This window comes from Annulohypoxylon truncatum (genome assembly GCF_022578515.1).
Source record: "Annulohypoxylon truncatum strain CBS 140777 unplaced genomic scaffold F4807scaffold_9, whole genome shotgun sequence".
NCBI classification, from domain to species: Eukaryota; Fungi; Ascomycota; class Sordariomycetes; order Xylariales; family Hypoxylaceae; genus Annulohypoxylon; species Annulohypoxylon truncatum.
Window position 1 is genome coordinate 490,151 of NW_025953795.1, and position 22,212 is coordinate 512,362.

General features: G+C 47.4%; 8 protein-coding genes across 8 annotated transcripts; 3 read left to right on the top strand and 5 right to left on the bottom strand.

Moving 5' to 3' along the window:
* Positions 1-665: 665 nt before the first annotated feature.
* Positions 666-2,624, bottom strand: F4807DRAFT_418345 (major facilitator superfamily domain-containing protein). Its single transcript, XM_047997299.1, has 6 exons — positions 2,548-2,624; positions 2,374-2,478; positions 2,284-2,314; positions 1,776-2,137; positions 1,436-1,714; positions 666-1,383 (listed from the first exon to the last, which is right to left on the bottom strand). Exons 1-6 carry the CDS (start codon positions 2,611-2,613, stop codon positions 1,039-1,041), a joined length of 1,188 nt encoding a protein of 395 aa, XP_047856106.1. The 5' UTR covers positions 2,614-2,624; the 3' UTR covers positions 666-1,038.
* On the bottom strand, positions 2,374-3,304 carry F4807DRAFT_418352 (uncharacterized protein). The gene is made up of 5 exons (XM_047997300.1): positions 2,983-3,304; positions 2,895-2,916; positions 2,762-2,837; positions 2,548-2,707; positions 2,374-2,478 (listed from the first exon to the last, which is right to left on the bottom strand). Exons 1-4 carry the CDS (start codon positions 3,233-3,235, stop codon positions 2,678-2,680), a joined length of 381 nt encoding a protein of 126 aa, XP_047856107.1. The 5' UTR covers positions 3,236-3,304; the 3' UTR covers positions 2,374-2,478; positions 2,548-2,677.
* Positions 3,305-4,203: 899 nt separating this feature from the next.
* Positions 4,204-6,194, bottom strand: F4807DRAFT_395386 (uncharacterized protein). Its single transcript, XM_047995944.1, has 2 exons — positions 4,428-6,194; positions 4,204-4,370 (listed from the first exon to the last, which is right to left on the bottom strand). The coding sequence occupies exon 1, from the start codon at positions 5,744-5,746 to the stop codon at positions 4,622-4,624; it is 1,125 nt and encodes a 374-aa protein (XP_047856108.1). The 5' UTR covers positions 5,747-6,194; the 3' UTR covers positions 4,204-4,370; positions 4,428-4,621.
* A 1,250-nt stretch (positions 6,195-7,444) lies between these two features.
* Positions 7,445-8,542, bottom strand: F4807DRAFT_395562 (cytidine deaminase-like protein). The gene is made up of 2 exons (XM_047995945.1): positions 7,955-8,542; positions 7,445-7,882 (listed from the first exon to the last, which is right to left on the bottom strand). The coding sequence occupies exons 1-2, from the start codon at positions 8,285-8,287 to the stop codon at positions 7,667-7,669; spliced, it is 549 nt and encodes a 182-aa protein (XP_047856109.1). The 5' UTR covers positions 8,288-8,542; the 3' UTR covers positions 7,445-7,666.
* Positions 8,543-8,633: 91 nt separating this feature from the next.
* On the bottom strand, positions 8,634-9,969 carry F4807DRAFT_418372 (HAD-like protein). The gene is made up of 2 exons (XM_047997301.1): positions 9,721-9,969; positions 8,634-9,602 (listed from the first exon to the last, which is right to left on the bottom strand). The coding sequence occupies exons 1-2, from the start codon at positions 9,772-9,774 to the stop codon at positions 8,799-8,801; spliced, it is 858 nt and encodes a 285-aa protein (XP_047856110.1). The 5' UTR covers positions 9,775-9,969; the 3' UTR covers positions 8,634-8,798.
* Positions 9,970-10,098: 129 nt separating this feature from the next.
* On the top strand, positions 10,099-11,718 carry F4807DRAFT_418375 (60S ribosomal protein L5). The gene is made up of 3 exons (XM_047997302.1): positions 10,099-10,248; positions 10,406-10,443; positions 10,502-11,718. The coding sequence occupies exons 1-3, from the start codon at positions 10,246-10,248 to the stop codon at positions 11,364-11,366; spliced, it is 906 nt and encodes a 301-aa protein (XP_047856111.1). The 5' UTR covers positions 10,099-10,245; the 3' UTR covers positions 11,367-11,718.
* Positions 11,719-11,787: 69 nt separating this feature from the next.
* F4807DRAFT_418381 (uncharacterized protein) lies at positions 11,788-13,451 on the top strand. The gene is made up of 3 exons (XM_047997303.1): positions 11,788-12,598; positions 12,674-12,748; positions 12,853-13,451. The coding sequence occupies exons 1-3, from the start codon at positions 12,425-12,427 to the stop codon at positions 13,117-13,119; spliced, it is 516 nt and encodes a 171-aa protein (XP_047856112.1). The 5' UTR covers positions 11,788-12,424; the 3' UTR covers positions 13,120-13,451.
* A 4,117-nt stretch (positions 13,452-17,568) lies between these two features.
* Positions 17,569-21,954, top strand: F4807DRAFT_395639 (RNI-like protein). Its single transcript, XM_047995946.1, has 4 exons — positions 17,569-18,022; positions 18,182-20,300; positions 20,353-21,077; positions 21,136-21,954. Exons 1-4 carry the CDS (start codon positions 17,980-17,982, stop codon positions 21,774-21,776), a joined length of 3,528 nt encoding a protein of 1,175 aa, XP_047856113.1. The 5' UTR covers positions 17,569-17,979; the 3' UTR covers positions 21,777-21,954.
* The last annotated feature ends 258 nt before the right edge of the window (positions 21,955-22,212 follow it).

Here is a 22,212-nt window from a genome sequence, read left to right on the forward strand (position 1 = left end):
AGGGCAAAATATAGAGAAAAAATGACGACAACGGCGAATAAGACAAGTACAGAAGGTACTATGAGGTATATCTTTGGGGTACGATATCGTCTTTATTATTATCTAGGTAGGCGCATATGATAATCTTGTCTTTAGCTAGCGACGATGAGAAGTCAATGCCGTTAAGTAGTAATTAATACTAATAGCTGCTGCGTTTCGACGTGTTACGCACATTCGACACACTTAATCCGTAAGACCTTTATTTGAGAACCCATTTTCGACTAAATGTTGCCGAGTATAGCTAATTCTGGAAGACGAAGTGTTATTTACTGTTGACTTGAATTATCTAGCCTTGCTCTGATTTGGAGGATGAAGGGCGTTATATGTCTTTAACCATTATGCCAAGGTGTAGTGATGTTAGAGAGATAGTGTTATTGGAGATGTAGTAGTAAGCGAGAAAACGACGGCGATTATAGTAGATCAAAATAACGGCGACAGCTACTAAAAGACAACGGCGTTAAGAAGGTAACGTCGTTATGAACATGGCTTTGTTAAGACAACATTCATAAGACGACGACAGAGGCAAATAAGGAAACGGCGGCAGTAAGTAAAGGGCTACGCCGTTAAGAAGACAACGCCGAAAAAGGCAATATCGCTAAGGCTTCGTCGTTAAGAAATGGGTGTGGTGGATAAGAAGACAACGGCGACAACGGCAAGTACGCGACTCCGATCTCGAATTCGGAAAAAAGACCGGGAACGAATGGGAAAGAGCCCAATAAGTTCATCTGCGTTCCTGCCTGGCACTCTAAGAAACATGACAAAAAGCAAAGAAGCAAGTACAGTTGATTCTATCAGGACACTGCTAGCCCCTTTTCACCAGGAAGCATGGCATAGATGCATAGGGAGGTGGTTGCTCTCTTTAGATATATACGTAGTAGCAAGTGTCCTCTTTGGCAGTTCCTGCTTTTTAATGCAAGTTTTCACTCAACAAATATACAGGTTCGAAAGCCCCTAGCCATATCTATGTTCTCATCCACTTCCATTCATACGATCATCGCATCAAACCTTGAATCTGAAGCCATGCTGAGCAGCAGTCCCCGGCAGAGCGTTAATAGCACCTTCAACGTATATGCCCTGATCCAACTTCTTGTTCAGCCGGACGAGCATGAAGCGTAAGATTGTAGCCGCCACCATTGAGAGGAATATGGTACCGCAGTTGACAGACATGGCAATCACATAGCGGGGCGCCATGCTGTCCTCGTACATGTAGGACGCGTAGATACTCGATGCGTTAGATACCGCGTTGATGAAGGCGAGAGCCGCTGCACGTTTAGCCGGTGGTCGGGGAAGAGTGTTGCTGATCCAGGCGAGAGCTACGACAAAACCACTGTACACTCCAGGAACCTGCCTTGTGTCAGAGATTTGCCGACAAAAATGAAGTAGGTATGGAATTTACCATAAGCATCATAGCCACATATCGAGGAGCTAGACCCGTAGTTGCAGCCGCGAGGATGAATGCCGCCATAGCGACTACCAGAGATCCCATGATATGCCAATACCGCTCACCCGTTCGGTCCGCATGCCATGCGTTTACGAATGTCGTGATGACGGTCAATACGTACGGAGGGCACGTCAGAAGTAGCGTGTCAATATTATTGTAGCCCAGGGTCTTGACTACAGCCGGGAAGAAGTTCGTGACGGAGGCGCTTGAGATGATGCCTAAAACTAGGAGAAGCTGTAGCAAACCAGTTAGCATATTTGGCCCTCAATAGCTTTTAGCTGGATTGTTTACGGACCAAGACCCATGTCTTCAAATCAGCAAACGCTTGCTTAGCCCCTATCCACAGAGACTGGTGCTCGCTGTCGATCCAATCATCCTCTCCAATATCTTCTTCTAGCCTCCAGATAGCAAGCGCTTTCTCTTCCTCGGTCAGCCATGATGTCGTTCGAGGGAAGTTTGGGACCACGAAGAAAGCACAAAACGAGACTCCGATGGTGATGACACCTTCTATGATGAACAGCCACTTCCAGGCACTTAGACCCCTTGCACCATTCATATTCTGCGTGATTCCTGCGGAGATGAGCCCGGAGAAGGCACCTGATATCAGCGATCCGGAATACAGCATTGCCGTCCGTAGACCTAGTTCCTTGCGTGTGTCTAAGAAGTGTTAGTTTATAATGACGCTTGGTGTTCTCGAGAGATTTCTGCATGGCAAGAGTGAATAGCTGTGGAATTAGACTTATTATCACGTACTATGAAGGAGTTAGCAACAGTGTACATAAAAGAAGGCACTTTAACATACCACCAACAACTCAGGTAATAGAGGCAACCTGGCTAGAATATAGTTAGCAAGAGATTCTAATTGAACTGAATCATATTTTCACAGGACTGACAAAGTAAGCTGCCTCAACGAAACCTAGAAAGAACCGAATGGCAATGAGACCACCAAAGTTCTTGACAGAAGCAGTAGCCGTCGAGATAACGCCCCATACCATCATCTGGCATGACCTGTTAGTACACTGGCGCTTAAGCAATCACTTGTTGCGTATATGATTTATAAGACATACACATGCTGGGAGGTAGATAGCCGGTTTGCCAATCTTGTTCAGGAACAGATTCGATGGTATTTGCATGAGAAGATAGCTACAGTTCTGTTTGTTAGCCCATACCCTGCTGTGCCGCAACAGTGCGCAAATCTTACCCGACAAATAGAATGCTCACAGCGGTCTAGGTCACAATGTCAGAATTTCTAGCTCTGAGGGTGAATTAGGAAATGCGCACTTGGAATTCGCTTGAGTTGGGATCTAAATTCAAGTCTTCGGGGAGACCAGCAAGTTTCGCGGCAGCGATATTGTTCCTATGACCTATTAGCATAGTATTTTCGAGTGGATTGTCATCGTGAGGCAGCTCTAACCGATCGATATAGTTCAAAATGTCTGGGACGCAAGTTTGCATTAGTTCGCGAACCCAATGATCAAACAAAGACGCAATGGTTTACTAACACATAATAATGATCATTGGAAGCAATCGCCAGTCAATCTTTCTCCTCAACCTATTCTCCAGCTCAACTCGCTGTTCCGGTGTCAATCTCGCGATGATCTCAGGCGCTCTCAACCCCCTCAAATTAGCCTGTGCCAGATTCGCGATGTCGGGGACGCCATGGGCAGAAACGACTTCTTCTTTGCTAATAGTCGTGTCCTCATTTGATATCTGCCTCTTGGCATCGTCGGCCTTGTCGCTCAGTGAGTTCGACATCCTCGGCGAAATCTAGTAATTTGGAGGTTTCAGGACGTCAAATATTTCGATGTTAAAGATTTCACAAAATTGGGCAGAAGATCAACATTTTATTATTTTTAACACTCCGACAAAGAACATCCAAGGTAAGACCACCAATCCGCCAATCCAGAAGCCACAAGCCAGCTTGGGAAGATAAACCTGCAGCGAGGTACGGCTCGATACGACGCTGCATATCAACCGTCACTTACAGGATTGCCCATCTTGCCCAGCTTCAAGCAGGGTTTGCTTTGATATGTTGGTAGCCGAGCCGATGTTTGGCCCACCAGCTTGCTCCCTCAGTCTCGAGTACCACACCTTGACATGGAACAATCCTTCCAGACGAATGAGCTGTCTGAATCGTATAAAGGTAGGAGTTGAGCAGCCGATAATGGCGTTCGATGAAGTAAAACATGGGGTTCCGCGCACTAAGCGAATAGGGTAATATGATGAAGGTCATTAGCTGCCATTGGTTGCGGTTGAAGAGAAACTCCCCTGCTAGCCCTACTAGCTTCCCTTGATGGAGCGGGTTAACGGGTTGCTGTACCCCAAAGAGCGCGGGGTTAGCGGCCGTCCCATCAATTGCCAGCTACACTAGCCTGAAAGTACGGAGATAACTCTTTCAAGTAAAGTTCTTACTTTACTATGCCAACAACAGCTAAAGGCAAAGCTTCCAGAATGTGGATAGACCTGGTTGCGTTCCTGAGGCCTAGCTTAAGTTCATTGCCGAGAGTACACCCGAAGCGTGAAAAATTACGTAGCTGGCAGCAGCCCAGGCGGTCTCAGCTGAGCCATAACATTGCAGAAATCATAGCGCTGTCGTAATTCTTCAAGCAGTTCGGGACAGTTGAACCGATGAAGCTCGGGATCTACTAACCGATATAACGAATTAGTAATTACCAATATAACTTCGCTCTCCAAAATTTCATAGCGAAACTGGGCCCAGGGAAAACGAACCTTAAATAAACCTCCTGCCTGTTATCCTTAAAGGCATCGTTTCCGCGCGAGCGCTAAAGTCGTTGGTGGAATTGGCGATGTCAAATTGGCACCTATGGTATGACAATCCGAAGTCGGTCGGTTAGCTGCAGGGGACGGGAAGCCAAAGGCATTTTCCAGCCTAGAAAAGTGGTCAGCTACTATAACTGTAAACCTTGCCGAATATAACTTATTTTACCTTGATGTGTCTTTAACTTCACGAATAACTTCATGAATTGCCGCTCGAGCACCTAATTCCCAGCGTAAGACTGGCTAGTAAGCCGTCGCGCATCGTACGAGCGAGTAAGCTTCTCAATACTATTTTGTATTAGGACTAGGGTATCATATGGTGTACAAACACTGGGCAACTTGCCTGTCCAAGGCCGCGTTTCCTCACGAATTACTAAAATCCGATAGCAGTTTCAAGCGTTCTGCTTCGTCCTTCCCTCTTTCGACTGCCTTTTCGAGTTCCTCCGCCAATATGGCATTAATCTCCCGTAGGCGCCTTCTGACCTCGAATCCCCTTAGCAGGTCAAGCAACCCTTCGAGAAGTCCCGTCTTCCTCTCTAGCTCCTTCTTCTCATCCTTAAGGTTAATCAATCGGCTCCTACTTTGAGGGTCAAAGCAGACGTGGTACATCCTGCAGTATGCCTGCCATTCGACGTCACAATCCACCGCCTTGCCTATGAAGAGATAGGGCCACATGTGCTCCCAGACCCTCCCGGAGATATAGTCGTCCCAATGGGTTTGTACCAACCAATCCATGTTGATTTGATACTGAGACTTCGGGTGTCTTCTCACAGCATCTCTTGTCGCTGCGAACTGGGAACAGCATGGTCCGCCAAGGATTTCAGGGACATTGTTAGTGGCGAAATTCTCGCTAAATGCCTCGTGCATGTACGGCTCTTCCTGCTTGGACAAATCGTTATCGGTCTTGGAGGTATTGATCCAGCTGGGGCATGCGTTTTCCCATGATACGCGCAAGTTAAAATATTGTCGTTTTAGGACCTCGTTAAGATCTAGATGTGACAAGGCAAATGTTAAGGATGAGTTCAATGTATCCTCCACGTGCCACGGGCTTTCGTCGGCATGGGTGAAGATGGAGATATCCGGTAGGTCGTCATAAAAGTCGTGCATGTAAGTGTGATATATTAGAGCCTCGCGTCCCTTCTTTGGTACCGGCGGATGAAATTCGGCTTTCAAGTTGTCGCTAACATAGCGAATTATCTTCAGATTAGGTATCTCGATATTTTGCGTCCATGATATGTCTTCCTTAGAGAGAGTGGCGATAACCAAGTTGACGGTGATGTTGCTTCCGTCATAGCTGGGTGGTGATGTAGTATGGTCTTTGCCGATACCGACTTTATCGTGATCAACTTGGTGAGGAACCTGGGGTTGCTGGTCCCGCCAGGAGCTTCCAAGGAGGAAATAGAATGAAGCTGTAAGTATGAAGGCCGGAATCACGAATCTCCAGCAATGGGGCAGCGTGAGGCTGCCGAGGCCCTTGGGGAAATTCATAGGAAGAACAATGGCGCGTCATCCCGTGTCAACCCGATCCTTTGATCTAAGATTAAGATTAACTTAGGGCAGGGGAGGAGGTATCAATGAACATGATCACATGAATTTGTGACGAGGAGAAAAGGACGCGAAAAAAAAGAGAGGGTAAACAATCGACGAAAGGAGTGAAGTAGGTGGTAGCGACAGTAATGGTGGTAGTGACTGAAAAAAAGTGGTCGAGAAGTTTTAATAATCTAGAATCCTAAATGCAGCCACGGGCGTGTGTAGGCGTAACCTTGGTGATCTATCACACTATAGGTGGAAAGTACGACGAACCAGAATGACTAATAGTATGGACGTAGGTAAGGAAGGTGGGAGGGTGAGGGCGGTGGAAGGTTAATGGAAGAAAGCGAGGTGATATGTTAGAACAGTTCTGACGAACTTTAAGACCCTTGAACTTACAAAGTGAAGGAAGTAACGACGTCAATACCTAGGTAGGTGGTTATCGCACACCCATATCTTCTCTAATTGCACTGCCCCAAAACTATTCCCTTCCTGATTCGATACGCGTCACAAACTGGCAACTGGCAGACGTTCGCGTACTGAGTACAACATGAATCTACTCTTCGAAAGTTTACTCCGATGACGTGATGCCTCCGATTAGTAGACCCGCTACTGCCTACCTTTCAAGAACAAATTGCGACTAGTCTTCGACTTATACACTAGAAGCTATGATAGATAAACCGCCTCTTCTCATCCAAGCTTATTCTTGGCCTTGGGCAAGCCCCTTTGCCCCTATTATTCACGAATCCATATAGTAGCATTTTGTATACCTAAATCTAAGTTTTATTAGGCAAGATCAGACGTATATCGAACACCGACTTTGTGTAATGAGTGGCTAGATAAACGGGGAATTCTAGGCGAGGCAGATTGTGTGTCGAGTTCATATCAGGGGAGCCACACTAGCAGGACTATCTACGTAGCCCACTGATATATCATTATCTGTCATTGAGATGTCCCTTCTTATTACCGAGTTGGTACAGTGAGACGAAACGGTTGAATGTGGAACAATAGAAGCTCGAGGTTTGAGAATAACCCCCAGACGGAAGCTGAACAGGGGATGTCAGAATTCAAGGGTACTACGTACCATAGTAGTAAGAAAGCCCACAATCAATTTGATAAAAAGTGGTACATTGGTCGAAGCTCGGTGTGCCGCGCACGGGCATTACGAGGCAGCTGCGAGGCTCTTTTCTCTGCTTCACGTTAATTGGCCCATTTTAAAACAAGCGGGAGTCGCTTCGGGAGACGGCGGGTCGGACCCCACCTACACCCGCTACTATTTTCCGACGTTAAAAGTAAAAAAAGTTCAAATTCTTCAGGGGAAATTAATTGGACACGCGACGCACTTACGTCCGATAATTATTCCCTTCATATTGTCGTCAGCCCTTTACGTAAGGTTCAAAGTCTAGATAACACTGTTCACGATATATCTCCATAACTTCGCAACTAGTCAATTCTCTGAAAACGCTGTCTTTCTAATTCATTTTTTAATTTCCCAGTAAATCTCGCTACAGCTGCGTATTCAATCCCTTGCAAAACCCCCCCGAAACGTCTGATCCAATATACGTCAGCTGGGCGTCAGCTAGGCGTTCTTAGTACGCCCGGTATTACTTGGTCGTGGTTCTAGTGATCAGGAAAATTGTTATCTTTACCAACAGTATTCCTGATCAAAAGGCGGGTACCTGCGCAGCAAACCAGTTTCATCGATCCAGCAGCTACCCAGTTACATCCGTCAGAAACGAAACTGAGATGACATGCAGTCATGCACACATGGGCGATCTCTTGAAACCCGTTTCTAACTAAATATATCTCACAGTAGAAATCTTCAATCTCAGATCTACCAGCCTACATAAAAGCATTCATTATAAGTTTAATCACCAACTATCTAGTCTGACTCCAATACCGGTCACTATCTTCGACAACGATTTTGCCCTCGTCTTCCAATGGCCCAATGACCTCAATATCCTTCTGTGGGCAACCCTTCAAGACGTCCCTAGTGTGCCAGTTCATGGTAAAGTTCTCCTTATTACCTGGACCGGTCAATTCATACAATTGGTCGTTGCTACCTGCGAAAACAATGCGACCGATATGTGCCCACTGCGGGTATGCACTCTGTCAGCCTTATTATCGTCCTAAATAGAAGCTGCTTAGAGAATGCCGCAGACGCACATAGATAGTGGCAGTGCACATGCCACACGGTTCCCATGTACTAAAGAGAGTACATTGCCATAAGAATTCCTTCGGGTAATGCTTGTACGCGAGCCTTGCAAGGGAACTCTCTGCGTGGTTGACCTGGTCGACTGACTGATGCGACAGTAGCACTTCGTCGTTATCTGGTCCTATCAACACTGCGGCAAAAGGTCTCTTCCCAAATGTGACAGCTCGGCGCTGCACTGTTAGTGCTGCTTTGATACCTGCAGCGACCTGCGCCGGTGTCATTGGTTTGCGCTCCGGAAATAGATTCGGCGTTGATCCGGCCGCCGCGCCGGGTTTCGCCTCCATCACTAAATGATTGCCAAGATGTTTCGTCGGCCTATTGTGCAACGAGGCGACAGGGACTTATTACTTCCGGTAGCCGGTTGTAGGCACCCAATGTCTTAACAGTTGCTACTATAAGTAATTTGTGGAAAATGTGGTAACAGAGACTAGGTATCTATGGTAAGTTAGCGGGGAGATTGATCGAATTAAGAACCCTGGGTTGATGGCGATGTCCGGAGATAAGGGCCCACTACGGCGTTTGCCGGGGACTGAATATCGCATACCATGGTACATATCGCGGGTATTATACCGGTACCTGACATCAGGCAAGATATATCAAGCTTCCCTACCCCGGCATATGAATGGATATAATCATTAAATTCATTACCCACCTGGGCAACCGAATATCGACACATCTACTCGTCAACAGATTTGCATGACGTAAAATAAACCTGGTCCCATTGTCCGCTCCCAGCTCTCCGCTCTACGTAATGAACTGGCCTATAATTATCCCTATTGTCTACTATGTAGGTAACTATAATTTGGCATTCGTGCCTCCTAACTTGGGTTTAATAGGTATCCTAGGATGGTTACCGGCTAATTTGAGTCCGGTGATAACTTCGAGTTCGTCAACTGCCTCGAATGCTCTTCCCAATGGCACTTTGATGGTGCGAAACCCTATCTTCTTGGCAGCTTTCAGGTTCTCGCCAATATCATCGAGGAAGACAACATCCTCCGGCTTTACCCCGTCTTTCCAACCCAGCGATCGCCCTCGCGCCTCATCAGCATGAGACTTGGCAAACTTGTCTACTTCGTTCAGCGCGTATTCATATATCTTAGGGTCCGGCTTCCGTAGTCCTACGTGCGCCGATGACACGAAAACATCGAATAGTTCCCTGATTGGGTCGGCGAAGAAATCCTCCCGATGAAGTGCGTGACCTGGAGGGAAGATGATGGTATTGCTAAGTGCAGCCAGGATGAACTCCCCGCTATTCTTCAAATTCCTCAGTGCCGGATGCATCCACGGGTCTGGAGCGGTTGAAGCCGTCATCATATCGTTGAAGAGCCAATGTGCGTCTAGATTCGGAAGCGGAGGAACCTCCTTGGAAAGACTCGGGTTCTTCGACTGCTGGATCTTGTAGAAAGCGTCCCACCGTACGGGATCATGTAAGTCTTTATCGAAACCGGCGTAGAACGTATCATCCAAGATAACCTCGCCCCTTTCCAACCTATGCCAAAAACCACTAGGTGCTGTTCTAGAGATGGAATAGTTAATCCAGCCTGGTGGTATCCCTAGACTTAGTTCATAGTCTAATATGGACTGGAAAGGTGAGATGACCTATTTTCTGAGTTAGCATCCGGAAGTTGAACGACCGCAAGGAAATCTAAAGCTTATCATATAGCGCCGACCGCATTGGTAACTCAACGAGCTAGGGGAGTAATAGAGACAAGCTTACACAAACGCCTCCGATATCGAAGAGAAGCACTTTCGGCTTCTTATGGTTAGCCATTGTACCGTCTAGGGTTCCTATGCGATTTTATATGCAACTGAACATTATACAAACATAAGATTGCAAGATCGTGCCAACATGTATCTAGATTTATGAGTCAATGATGTTTCTTTATCGAGTCTCTTGAAAGTGGAAGATCGGTATATGTCCGACCTCCTCCAAAACTATTCCGAGACGTACCTCGGCTTATTAATTATGTAAGCATCGAGGAATACTATCTGTGGCCCGTGCGCTAATTCGAAGGAAAGGTCCACCTCGTCACCTACCCCAGCATTGGAACGCAGCGTTGCTGATTCGTACCCCACCAAACCAGGGCAAGCGAGCGCACACGCGCAAAATTGAAGATTAAACCCACTAACTTTTTCAATTCGCTACTTTTTCTCATTCTCGTCACCCACCACCAACTTCAACACCTTCGACACCTTCGACCAACAAGCTGATAGCATTTACCTACCAGCAACATCAGTCAAGATGGTAAGTCTAATATGAATACAAGTCATTGCAATGCTAGAAATGGCAAATATTGCAAATATGACATTTGATCGCGATCGCAAGAGTCAATGCAAGATGCTTCGGAATGGAGGAAAATATTTCTGAAGCGCAAATTGCTGACTCGATGGGATTTCAATAGCCATTCCACAAGGCGGTCAAGAGCAGCGCCTACTACAGGTAAGTAATTCAATTCATCGAGAGTATTGACGACAGCCAAATTAATGATGCGTCACAGCCGCTTCCAAACCAAGTACAAGCGCCGCCGCCAGGGAAAGACCGACTACTACGCCCGCAAGCGTCTGATCACCCAGGCCAAGAACAAGTACAACGCACCCAAGTACCGCCTGGTCGTTCGCTTCACCAACCGCGACATCATCACCCAGATCGTCACCTCCGAGATTGCAGGTGACAAGATCTTCGCCGCCGCCTACTCCCACGAGCTCAAGGCCTACGGTATCGAGCATGGTCTGACCAACTGGGCTGCCGCCTATGCCACTGGTCTGCTTCTTGCCCGCCGTGTCCTCAAGAAGCTTGGTCTGGACGAGACCTTCACTGGCGTCGAGGAGCCCGATGGAGAGTACACCCTGACCGAGGCTGCTGAGGAGGATGGCGAAGAGCGCCGACCTTTCAAGGCCTTCCTCGACGTTGGTCTTGCCCGAACCTCCACTGGTGCCCGTGTCTTCGGTGTCATGAAGGGTGCTTCCGACGGTGGTATCCTCGTCCCCCACTCCGAAAACCGATTCCCCGGTTACGACATGGAGAGCGAGGAACTCGACGCTGAGACCCTGAAGAAGTACATCTACGCTGGACACGTTGCCGAGTACATGGAGACCCTCGCCGACGATGATGAGGAGCGATACAAGAGCCAGTTCCAGAAGTACCTCGACGACGACATCGAGGCTGACGGTCTTGAGGACCTCTACACTGAGGCCCACGCCGCCATCCGTGAGGACCCCTTCAAGAAGGCCGAGAGTGACGCTCCTCAGAAGACCAAGGAGGAATGGAAGGCGGAGTCCAAGAAGTACAGGACTCCCAAGTCTACGAAGGAAGAGAAGGTCGAGAGAGTTAAGGCCAAGATTGCTGAGCGCCAGCAGGAATAAGCTGCCGGTGTTAGGAAGGGAAAAAAGGTCGCTCCGCGTTTACGGTTGTCTTCAGGCATCGGAGTTCATAGGGATGGCTCATTGACAGGTCACTAAACGAATTAATGAAGTTTATGCACCGTCATCGTTTCGAATGTTGAGATGTGCTCATGATTGTCTAGTCTTGGTCTGGTGCTTGGATGCTTCTCCAGTCTCCTACAACGGTATAATGACTTCAGGTGGCACAAATTTGCTCCATGGCAGAAATCCTAAGTAAAGTAAAAACGATGCTAGTATTTGTTGTACTACGGCTACATAGTAGTTTAAGCACCGCCGTCGTTATATGCGTGCTTTGATTTATTCAGTCAACCATGTGAGTGTCACTTAATGTTGCTCAGTATCAACTGGCTAACTGTTTTCATGTTACTTCTAGAGTCTTTCCCCTTCATGTCAAGTGTATCTGATATCCTCCGGAGAATAGGAGTTTATAGGAGTTCAAATATCTCCGGCTTGTCGTATCCAACGACTTCACTTCGTTTGGGACCCCTGTTTAACGCCGATTATCTCCGAATATTCAGAGTCAACGGTTCTAATCAACCTCGAGTTGTACATTTGAATTCTCCCCTCGCGCATAAAATGATGGAACCTCTATTACTCGCTAGATACGATCTTGTTGGTCTAGCTCAGGTTGCTGCTGGAGTTGCAGCGGAGACGATGCTATGACCCGACGGTGTGACAACAAGCCGTCGGCGCAATGGGAATTAACTTTTATACGGTCCTGGCTACTTCATGTTGTTTGAGCTCCTAGCATCTCCAATATCTTCATTTATGTATAGAAAAGTCTCCTATAGTCGCGGAAGTCGTGCAATGAGTCAAGCCGTAGGGTGATTCAGTTCATCCGAACGAAGGAGTGATCGCGTATATAGAGGATAAAATATGTGGCTTTTTAACTATGCTCAACGTCAACCATTTACGGCCGCAGTCTGAACTTGGTTCTGCTACGATTTCGCAGGACCAACCATTTTGGCTCAGCGAACGCCCCTAAATCAGCTACCCAAGCCATACAACGTAATTTAATCATGTCAACAGCCGGCGACAACGCGAGCGCCTTCCCAGGCCGCTTGCTACGAATGACTCTCCAAGTCTACGCAAACACGAAGAACAAGCCCGAGGACAACGAAGCCTTCGCCCGTGAATACCATGCCAAAGTAGCTAGCATCCATGCCCGGAATGGTATCGAGGCATACCAGCAAGTAAGAAATCCGGGCATTGGGAGTTTTTGGCGAGGCAAACTAAGTATCTCACAGGTTATCTTTTAACGTCCGCAGGTCTTCACGCCCCCGCCGTACCGCGCCGCTCTGGACGAGATGAACCGTGCCAGGAACCGTGGCTGGGTTGTCGACGTACGTCCCCTTTTCCTTCCGTTTTCCTCCATCCCACCCTACGCCACCCCGTCCTCCATCGCTCCACCGTACCGACTAACTAACCCCAACGCCCGCGACCCCAGGACCACGACCTCACCGCCGAGTTCTACTTCCGCAACTTCGCGGAGCTCGAGAAGGTGCGCGCGGACCCGGACTTCCAGGCGCTGCAGGCCGCCGAGGGGCCCTACGTTAACCTGGTGCATACCGTCGTCTCGCTGGGCTGGGTGGAGAAGTACGTCGATGCCGGGAAGGTGGTTAATATTGGTGAGGACGGGAAGTCGATGTATCCGCCTTGGAAGGAGTTAATGGATCTTAGTACGGCGAGGGGGCCGGTGGAGGCGGGGAAGTGAGGTAGGAGGTTGGGTTAAGGAAGGGTTTGGGTTAAGGAAGGGGTTGGGTAGATGGGTAGATACTTATCTCGAGGAGTAGGTGGTGAGTTTGAGGGCTTGGAAGCTTTCTTTGCTGTAGCCTGAGCACTTTTAGGTGTTTGAGGTTGAGTATCGTCGGCGACTTCCTTCATCTGGCGAGGGTTGTTGATAGTCAGTGCCGAGGTAAACTCCTTAATGCCATAGGTACCCAGATACGAAGGGACTTAGAAGAGTGATTCATTCATAAGATACCATCTTTGATTATAAGTCAAGTTTAAGGACTATGAGAAGAGTTTGTATTATCTAGACAGGTACCTATTCGTCCTCGACCTCCTTGTTCCTTTGCGAGTCTAAGAAGTTCGGCATTCGAGATAATATCATCTGTAGAGACCACCTAGCATCCATTTATATCTACAAGTTTATATAGGATATAGTTACCAAGTGTAAGGTGATGTTGATGTTGATGAATTAGTACGTCTACATACCTCATGTGAAATTTACAAAAAACTTTGGAAGCCATACTACCTATGGATTTACACGGAAGCGGCAGAGGTCCATGTACAGGTACTGTAGTCGTCACCCAACATTACTAGAGGATGGCATGCTATAGATGTCATTGGTCAGAACAGACCCCATGCGTATAGCATACCTAGAGAAGGTGCGAACTTCTAAGACGCCGTATTACCGAAATCTGGCCGGTTGATAATGGCAAGCTGTTACCTACCTACCTACGCTTATAGACATTCAATAAACATGAGAAACATCAAAAGCTGGTATGGTACAGCCATCATGGCTGGTCCGCCGCTGCCTTTTTGGCACACGTAGCTTACCTAGTCAACTAAAGCGCCATCAGGTATCTATGTGAAGGTTGAGCGTTCAACCCCATCGGCGACCACTCCTTTAATTGTCTTTTTGTAAACCTCGATACACCTCTTTTGACCATTCTGTTCATCTCTCAATACACAAAGGGCGAATATGATGCTCATGAAGAGGAAATAGATATATTTTTCTACGGACAATTTACGTAGGGGTTTGTAGTTTGCGATAATTAAAGGGGCGATGGAATACATTGAACAAACTCTACAAGCAATGATTATAGAATGGAAAAGCTTCTAAAATTATCCATTGTGGTCCACGCTTCAGTCATACCACTACTGTGTGCCTTGGTAGGTACAGCGTAGACTTCAATGCTTTACCACGACTGTGCCATCGATCCAACCAGTTAGAATGTACCAGCATGCTTTGAAGGCAATATGAATTGAATTAATCATGAAATTAACCAAACGGGCGCTTATCCTTTGAATTAGGGCCGTGTTGGTTCGGCTTAGCGGTATATGCATCATTATCAAGTATCTTTACTGAATAATGTTATGAATATCGCTAGGTCCTAGGGTTCGATTCCTTAGATGGCCAGATCAACTTTTTCCCCCTTCCCCCTCCTCTCCGTCTTCTTCCGTACTTCTCAAGCGGCTATAGTAGATTAATAAATACATATTGCGAATCGACACCAGTCAACGGCCTGCGGCATGACTCTATTTCGACGACATTCCATATTATTCATATCCCATACAGTAATATGGCTACGTATATGGGACAGGGTACATAGTAAAGATTGTATTTTCAATTGCCTATTCCCTATAATTTCAATCAATAGCGACTAGCGTAAAAAGTATTTGATTTAGGTAAGGTGAATTGCCGGTACATAATGCCGAGTAGTCGAGGAGATGATCCTAGACCCTGCTCGGATACAGAATGGTCATAGCAAGAAGTAACGAAATGTAAAATAGGCATGTAAATCTCATGCGGTATACGAGGTTACCAATATGTTCTGAGCTAACTGTTATATAGGTACCTAGTGAGTAAAGGAGGGCTTCGCATGCATGAGAATAAGTCAGTGTCCTGAGTATCGTGAACGGAAGAATGTTATGAATAAGCTTCGATTACAATATTATACAAGTTCAAGTATATGGCTCGTGCTCGTCGAATCGATATTCTAATCGGTCACGTTGAATTTCTGCGGCAATTACGTTCAACCACGGAGAAGTAGTCGGAAACGCCGGAGAGGGGCCGGAGAGGGAGGACAGACACTCTGGTTTGGGAAGTTTCGTCTCGGCACACGACTCATCGGCATTCCCGGGGGCGTAACTTCCATCTGCCTGGCGCTTAGTTATTTGCTAGCAATGAACTGTGCATGTGCTGCTTAAATTTTAAGATACATTGATCCATGTATCGACTGGACTTTGTTTAGCTCTGTAATGTTATCAGCCTTACCAGATATGTGTTCTTAAGTGAGGGCTTTCGTTATATAATTGCACGTCTGAGCTCATGCAGAAGACACGTGTTGGCTGGTTCTAGACTCCCATTCAGGCAACTTGCGGAGTTTCTAAGTGTATTCTCATGGATCATGGATGGTAACATCTGCTACCCACTAGTACCGATGCGCGAAACTGATCCATTGCTTATTAGACGAAGTTTGGTTATGATTACATTTGCAAAGAGCCAATGATACCTTATATTATTATCTAGTATACTGATATCCGGATACTAGATATCTTAAGCAAACTTCTTAGCAACAAAGACTTGACCGTCTAGACTGTCCCGACCTGCCCGACTACAATAACCGAAAGCTATGTCACACTTGACACTTGGGGTTCACAATGGCTTGGAGGCTGGCCCGTTAGCGCAATGCAGCCCAGTTTAGTGCTTGGCTTATCTGTTGCTGGATGCTCAAGACGCTTTCCGAAGCAGGGTAAACTTGCATTGGCCCTTGGACTTTTCATTCTCTAGCCCGGTAACGAACGAGTCGCCTCACACGAGACCCGAGTATAAAGATGCCGTCATCTTGGCTTTATCGCCAAGTCATAGCCTATTCGCCCACTAAATCTGACTAGCTAAGTTCTACCACCGTATCTGCGTATCTTACAAAGGCTCATCTTTTGCCAGATTGCAATTGTGCGACTCGATGAGATATATTCCGAGACCTCTGCCGACGAGAGAGATATAATGCTAAGTGATGGCGGTCTTTTATTCAAATACATATGCATCTGCTTGTATCCAGTAAGAGGGCGTAAAGAAAAGACATTTTGATAGGATCGGCAGAAGCCGGTCGGCTGATGGGTTCATGCTGGTATGTTCGTTATAGTGTATGGTAGGTAGTACTGTGGTGGCATCGGCCTACTTCCACCCTTCGAAGCTACCTTGATCTGCTTGATTCAATGACATCCCATATCATCCAATGATCCAATGATATCGAGTAGTTCGACTGGTATTTTTTTGGGCGATTGGATGATTGAACGCATTCGGCCATTGTCTCATTTTCTTGGGTGTTCTTCTTTTGCCCCTCATGCCCCTCCCATTACTTACACTTCCACACATTTACAGCTGAAATGAGGCATGTGACGTACTCCAGTGTCCAATGTAAGTATTTCTTAGCGTGTTTGGTGTGGAGGTACATGCTGATCGTGCACGGTGCAACGGAAAACAACGCATGTATGCGGTCATACCTGGGGTACGACGGGTACTGTTGGTACAATTATGAGGGTACCTACCGCGTGATACTTGTGTGGAGATACATGTGTACATGCTTCCGCCGTTGGCTGTGCTCCTGTCAATCTGTGCTTCCAACCTTAGGAGGCTGACAGCGGCTGCTAATCCACTGAAAAGTGCCCTAAGACCCCCCTGAACATCGCTGAAGTCCCCGTTACGGCTTCCAAGGTTCATCGTGCTGCGCGGGTGCTCGCCTGGGCATGGAATGAACTTAACGAAATAGGCTTGACCGCCCACTTCTTCAATGTCCCAATTACCGTACCTTCCGCTTGCCATCTGAACTCGGCGACTTAGCGAGCTAGGCGAGCCTAGCGAACTTAGCTGTACCGTGACGCGATGCTCCTTACGTTCCAACCAATTCCAGTTGCTCCCACTAAACAAATATCGGAATTGAGTTGCAAACCTAAAAAGAGATGAATAAATCTTGATACGGATCTACGAAACTGCGATACAACATTAAAGTTACGACTTCCAGTACTACTGCAACGATGCTGACATATCTACATGAGCCTTCACCGTTAGAAATTTTATCCTCCTTCCCCCTTTCTTCAATTCGACGCCACCGAATCAATCTGCCAGTCTGCTGAAAAGCTATCACTTAGTCAGCTCCTCAGCTACCACTATTCCCGCCCTCACCCTGCTAGACTAAAAAGTAGGTGGCATCCTGATTAAATATATTGCATCATTTCACATCCTTGGGCCTCGTCCAGAATTGGTCACCTCCTTTAAGAAAAACCGTGGACCCCACACTTCTTTTTCGAGCTTTAGCCCTTTCTACCACATCTTGTCCTGCTGTGTCCTGTTGTATCCTCTAGATCTAGATCCAAGGACACGCACTTATCCAGCAAAGAAAGTACAGCATAATCTCTTCAATCATCCAAGATGGCGAATGGCTGGGAATCAGCCCTTACTTGACCAACGAATACATACGTACTGAAGCTAGGCAAAGCCAGGTGCTTGGTATTTGTTTTATGGTACCAACTCACCACTTTATTGCCCTTCTTTTCTTTTATCCTACAACCTCACGAATGCGAATTGTCCGGATTTATTAATAGCCATTCCAACGCCTTCGTCAGCGCATTTACCCCAAAGCCCGCTCCGCCATCGCCGCCACACGACGCAAGGCGAAACAGGAAGGATTGCGATACGTCCGTACGGGTTCGTGTGTAGCAAGGCTGTAGGTCGTAGGGGGTATATATATACGTTTTTTCGGTATCTTGCAAAAACAAATTCGAAGTAGGCTGGTCGGTGGTGATATCGACTAGCAAAGTAGAGCACAAAGAAGCGAGATCCAGTATGGAGCAGGTTATGGATGTGAGCTGGATGACCCATGGAAAAGGTAAAACCCCATATGTTTAACCATCGGAAGATCTGCACCGACGTCTATATCCTTCACTAGCTCACATGTTATCTTGCTGTTCCCAAGTCACCAGCCCAGATTGTTCATCTCAAGTACGAGTACTCGAGGGCTAACAGTGGACGTCTCTTTGGGGCGCAGATAACTGGAATAACCGTGTCGCCTGGAATTCAGCTAACCAAGCCCAAGACTCTACTCCGAACCGCCCGCTGAAACCTACCACCGCCAGTAATGCCAATGGCAATGGCAAAACGGTGTCTCCACCGCCTTCCTCTTCAAGCTCGCCTCATCCTCCCACAGATTCTCCCGCACCAACAAAGTCCCTAGCCCAACGAACAGGTAGGGGAAGGAGTCAATCCGTCGAGGGTTCGCCGTCGCAACATATTTCACCTCCACAAAGGAGAGGATCATGGTTCTCTACCATTTCGTCCAGATTTACCGCGTCTCCACCGGCTACACAATCGCCCCCTCCGGCCGCGACGTCACAATCCGATACCGATGATGTGACCCCATTACCCAAGATATCGCCGAACAGAAATGCTGTTCTTCCTCATGCGTCGCGCCAGACCGGTGACGCTCCGTACGTTCCCGCGCCCCCGAAAACCAACCAACCAGGGTTCCTAGGAGTCTTTCGCCGCCTATCATCTTCAAATGGGAATGCTCTACCAGGCTCTAGAACTAACCATGGCCTTGTGGAACGGAAGGTCCTGAATGTTGACAAACATCGAGAGAGGTGTCGAGTGAACGAACTCAGCCAGGCAAAGCTCCGCCGGGTTGCATTCTGTGTCGACGTCGAGATCGCACCAATGCCTAAATATGCTGATGAAGAAGCTGCGAATAAAAAGCCTGTTGACAAAGCCCAGAAGCGGAAAGTGACTGAAAAGAGCGAAGGTGAAGCATTAAAGAACCCGAAGGCATTGGAAGAACAGAAGGAAACTGCTGGGGTAGTTAAGGCAACTGGTGAAGTCCTGCCCAAAGAGCCGGAGAAAGAGGGTACCAAGGAAGGCACCGGAGCGACAAATGGACATCCGAAGGTTAATGGCACCGCGGAAGAAGAACCTGTAGTAAAGGAGAAGGAGACCACGCGGAAGAAGGAAAAGAAAAAGAAGAGCGAAGCGGAGCGGAAAGCTAAAAAGGAACAGAAACGAAGGGAGGCTCTTGAAAAAGGAGCTATCCCTATGGAACTTCACTTCGACAGCGACAGCTCAACAGAGGACCTATCAGTAAGACCACCAACAACAAAAACGCAATTGGCACCCACGACGAACCCTGGTAGGATATATCGACGGTGTTGTCAGTTGCGAGAAACCGATATTCTCACCAAGATCACTCTACAGCTTCCAAAGACCACGGAGTTGTGCGCGAACGGCGTTGTGGAAAAGTTGGACCTTGCCGGTTATTTCATGTCAACACCCGACTTGATTACATTGGGTGATTTCCTCGCGGTTGTTCCGGTTAGGGAAGTTATACTAGAAAATTGCGGATTAACGGATGAGGGCGTCCGTGTTATTCTCGCCGGATTATTGGCTGCCCGGAAGACGACGAATACCGGAAGACGAAAATCCATATCCAAGGCTTCCGATTTGATCCAACAAGGTGGCGTGGTCGAAAGGCTAGTCCTGAAGAGCAACAGCAAAATTACCAGCGAAGGATGGAAACACATTTGCTTGTTCATCCATATGTGTCGTTCCATCAAATATCTCGACCTTTCTCATTTGCCTTTCCCTGCTCCGGTCGACTGTCCAAAGACAGCTCTAAATCACCACTTCCATATCGGCAATGAGCCTAAGCCTCTAGCTCCAATCGATCTGTCCTTGCTTCTCTCTAAGGCGATTGGGGAACGCCTCGCTGGCCCTGAGCTAGAACTTCTCAACATCAGTTCAACTGGACTGACCTCTAACCAACTTGGTGCTATCGTCGACGGAGTGATCAAATCAGGAGTATCAAGGCTCGGGCTCGCAAATAACAACCTCGACGCACAAGGTGTTCAACACATCGCGAGATATCTGCGCAACGCGAAATGTGAAGGACTGGATCTTGGCGGTAACGATCTCAGGGATCATCTCCCGGAAATCGCTGCTTCTTTTGACGAGAAAGAGGGGCTATGGGCTCTCAGCTTGGCTAACTGCAACCTCAAACCAGCCTCCTTATGCAAACTATTCCCGAAGTTGGTAAAGCTTCCCGAATTCAAGTTCTTGGACTTGTCACATAATCAGGCACTCTTTGAATCCGAGCCCAGCGCCATCGGATTACTTCGCAAGTGAGTTAGTTGCGGTTCCATTACGCTAATCATGCTGACATTGCTTTAACAGGTACTTACCTGAATTAAACAATCTGAGGAGATTACATCTCGCAGATGTTTCGCTGTCTTCGGAACAAGCGATTTCTCTTGCTGAGATATTACCTGAAGTTAAGAACTTAGCGCATATTAATCTTCTCGAAAATCCGGACCTTGTTGGTCTAGCCGATGCGAGGACTGAGGAGAGTCAAGAAGAAGCATGTGCTTTATATGCTTCTCTTCTGGCCGCCGCCCGCGTGTCAAGAGTGTTGGTTAAGATCGACATCGATAACCCTAGTCCCGAATCCGGCGAAGTTGTTAAGGCACTAGCAGACCGCGTCGTTGTGTACTGCATGAGAAACCTGCAGGGCGTGCCGGACATCCGTGACTCGACCAGCGAAGACGGCCAGAAAGACAAGTTACCGGACGTCCTTCGACATCTCGTAGGTCACGAAGATGATACACCACTCGTGGAATTAGATGATGATAGTGAACCGGCACCCGATGAGGATTATGTCATTGGTGGTACGGGTGTGGTGAAAGCTTTGGCTTGTGTTTTGAAGAACCGGGGAGACGATTCTGGTGACTTGACTAAAGATCTTGAGTCTGGAACCACAACACCCAAAACCCAAGTTCTTCCAGAAAAGGTCAAGGACACGTCCAAATATCTGCTTATTAGCGCACGGAAGATTCGCGCTCGCCTGCAGCCAGCCTTGGCTATGGCTAAAGCTTCTTCCAGGGACGATATCCACAATTACCGTAAGCCGTTCCATGCAGCTAAACTCTTTTACATTCATGGTTGTTAACTTTGCTACAGATCGCCTTATCTTCCTCGACCAGACCATCGAAGGAATCATCAAACGGTTTGAGGACGAGTTTCCAGAAACACGTCAAGATTCATTAGATGCTGCTATACCAGATCGCACGATCGCTACTGCGCCAGAACTCAGCACTTCGGTCTCGTCGCTCGAAGCAGATGCTGCCCTAATGTCAGATACAGAAGATCTCGAGACCGAGGTTCGTTCACCTCAATCAACGTCCCGGTCGAATTCCATCATTTCGCACACCTCTAAAGCTCTCGTCGAGGAAGAAGGCCTGGCTCTTCGTGTTGGCCATAGATTCCGCCGGGGTCTCATCAAGCAAGAGCACTTTGACTTATTGACAGGTTCCGAGGAGATTGGGGAAGATCCTAACCACGTCACTATCGTATCATCTATCATAAACGAGTTAATGGACGGGGATGAGAAGGTCATGAAAGACGTTCAAGAGGAGGGACCCCTACGCGCCTTCCAGAAAAATCGAGAAGAAATCGTTAGGAGATTACGCGAAGAAGACCCACAGTACTGGGAAAGTTTCGTTGAGGCACAGGAGAAGGCGAGGGCTAACGTCCAGATCGAGGCCAAGAACGAACCTCAGCAGCAGAGCCTGGTGGTTGACGAAGAAGCTATTGAGGATTAGGAACAATTCAGAGTCGCAATGACGAGGGCTTGGCTATCGCGGAGGTAACCTTGTATTGATATGTACAATACGATACAGCATATATTCTTAGCGTTCCATACGGGATAAAATAGGCGCTTTATCTACACATCTCAAATCCACCCTTCGTTGGAGCAAAGGAAACAGACAGACAGGCAGACAAGTAGACGGAGAACAGAAAGGAGAGGTAAATATGCAGTGCCAAAACATCAGCATTAGCTTTGGCTTATATACCTATATACCTATCGCTCATGATCCTCGTAGTTTAGGCTCATCGCAAATCCGCAACGTGACGCATACTTAGGTAGGTAGGTACTTATCTACTACTCCCGCTAGATATGTGCGAGAATCAATCCCGGTTTTACCAGATAGGTAGGGAAGTAGTTCGCAATTCAGATCCCTTCACTACCATCGCGTC

What these genes read in the sequence shown, in the direction of transcription:
- F4807DRAFT_418345 (XM_047997299.1), bottom strand. Translation starts at nt 2,613, where the DNA reads ATGCAAATACCATCGAATCTGTTCCTGAACAAGATTGGCAAACCGGCT. An exon ending in TCGTTGAGGCAGCTTACTTT is followed by an intron (nt 2,315 to 2,373) that starts GTCAGTCCTGTG and finishes ACTATATTCTAG; the next exon opens with CCAGGTTGCCTCTATTACCT. An exon ending in ATGTGGCTATGATGCTTATG is followed by an intron (nt 1,384 to 1,435) that starts GTAAATTCCATA and finishes GACACAAGGCAG; the next exon opens with GTTCCTGGAGTGTACAGTGG.
- F4807DRAFT_418352 (XM_047997300.1), bottom strand. Translation starts at nt 3,235, where the DNA reads ATGTCGAACTCACTGAGCGACAAGGCCGACGATGCCAAGAGGCAGATA. An exon ending in ATTTTGAACTATATCGATCG is followed by an intron (nt 2,838 to 2,894) that starts GTTAGAGCTGCC and finishes AATAGGTCATAG; the next exon opens with GAACAATATCGCTGCCGCGA. An exon ending in CCAACTCAAGCGAATTCCAA is followed by an intron (nt 2,708 to 2,761) that starts GTGCGCATTTCC and finishes ATTGTGACCTAG; the next exon opens with ACCGCTGTGAGCATTCTATT.
- F4807DRAFT_395386 (XM_047995944.1), bottom strand. Translation starts at nt 5,746, where the DNA reads ATGAATTTCCCCAAGGGCCTCGGCAGCCTCACGCTGCCCCATTGCTGG.
- F4807DRAFT_395562 (XM_047995945.1), bottom strand. Translation starts at nt 8,287, where the DNA reads ATGGAGGCGAAACCCGGCGCGGCGGCCGGATCAACGCCGAATCTATTT. An exon ending in TGTGCACTGCCACTATCTAT is followed by an intron (nt 7,883 to 7,954) that starts GTGCGTCTGCGG and finishes GCATACCCGCAG; the next exon opens with TGGGCACATATCGGTCGCAT.
- F4807DRAFT_418372 (XM_047997301.1), bottom strand. Translation starts at nt 9,774, where the DNA reads ATGGCTAACCATAAGAAGCCGAAAGTGCTTCTCTTCGATATCGGAGGC. An exon ending in TCGATATCGGAGGCGTTTGT is followed by an intron (nt 9,603 to 9,720) that starts GTAAGCTTGTCT and finishes CTCAGAAAATAG; the next exon opens with GTCATCTCACCTTTCCAGTC.
- F4807DRAFT_418375 (XM_047997302.1), top strand. An exon ending in AAGAGCAGCGCCTACTACAG is followed by an intron (nt 10,444 to 10,501) that starts GTAAGTAATTCA and finishes GATGCGTCACAG; the next exon opens with CCGCTTCCAAACCAAGTACA.
- F4807DRAFT_418381 (XM_047997303.1), top strand. Translation starts at nt 12,425, where the DNA reads ATGTCAACAGCCGGCGACAACGCGAGCGCCTTCCCAGGCCGCTTGCTA. An exon ending in GTATCGAGGCATACCAGCAA is followed by an intron (nt 12,599 to 12,673) that starts GTAAGAAATCCG and finishes TAACGTCCGCAG; the next exon opens with GTCTTCACGCCCCCGCCGTA. An exon ending in ACCGTGGCTGGGTTGTCGAC is followed by an intron (nt 12,749 to 12,852) that starts GTACGTCCCCTT and finishes CCGCGACCCCAG; the next exon opens with GACCACGACCTCACCGCCGA.
- F4807DRAFT_395639 (XM_047995946.1), top strand. Translation starts at nt 17,980, where the DNA reads ATGGAGCAGGTTATGGATGTGAGCTGGATGACCCATGGAAAAG. An exon ending in CTGGATGACCCATGGAAAAG is followed by an intron (nt 18,023 to 18,181) that starts GTAAAACCCCAT and finishes TTTGGGGCGCAG; the next exon opens with ATAACTGGAATAACCGTGTC. An exon ending in GCCATCGGATTACTTCGCAA is followed by an intron (nt 20,301 to 20,352) that starts GTGAGTTAGTTG and finishes TTGCTTTAACAG; the next exon opens with GTACTTACCTGAATTAAACA.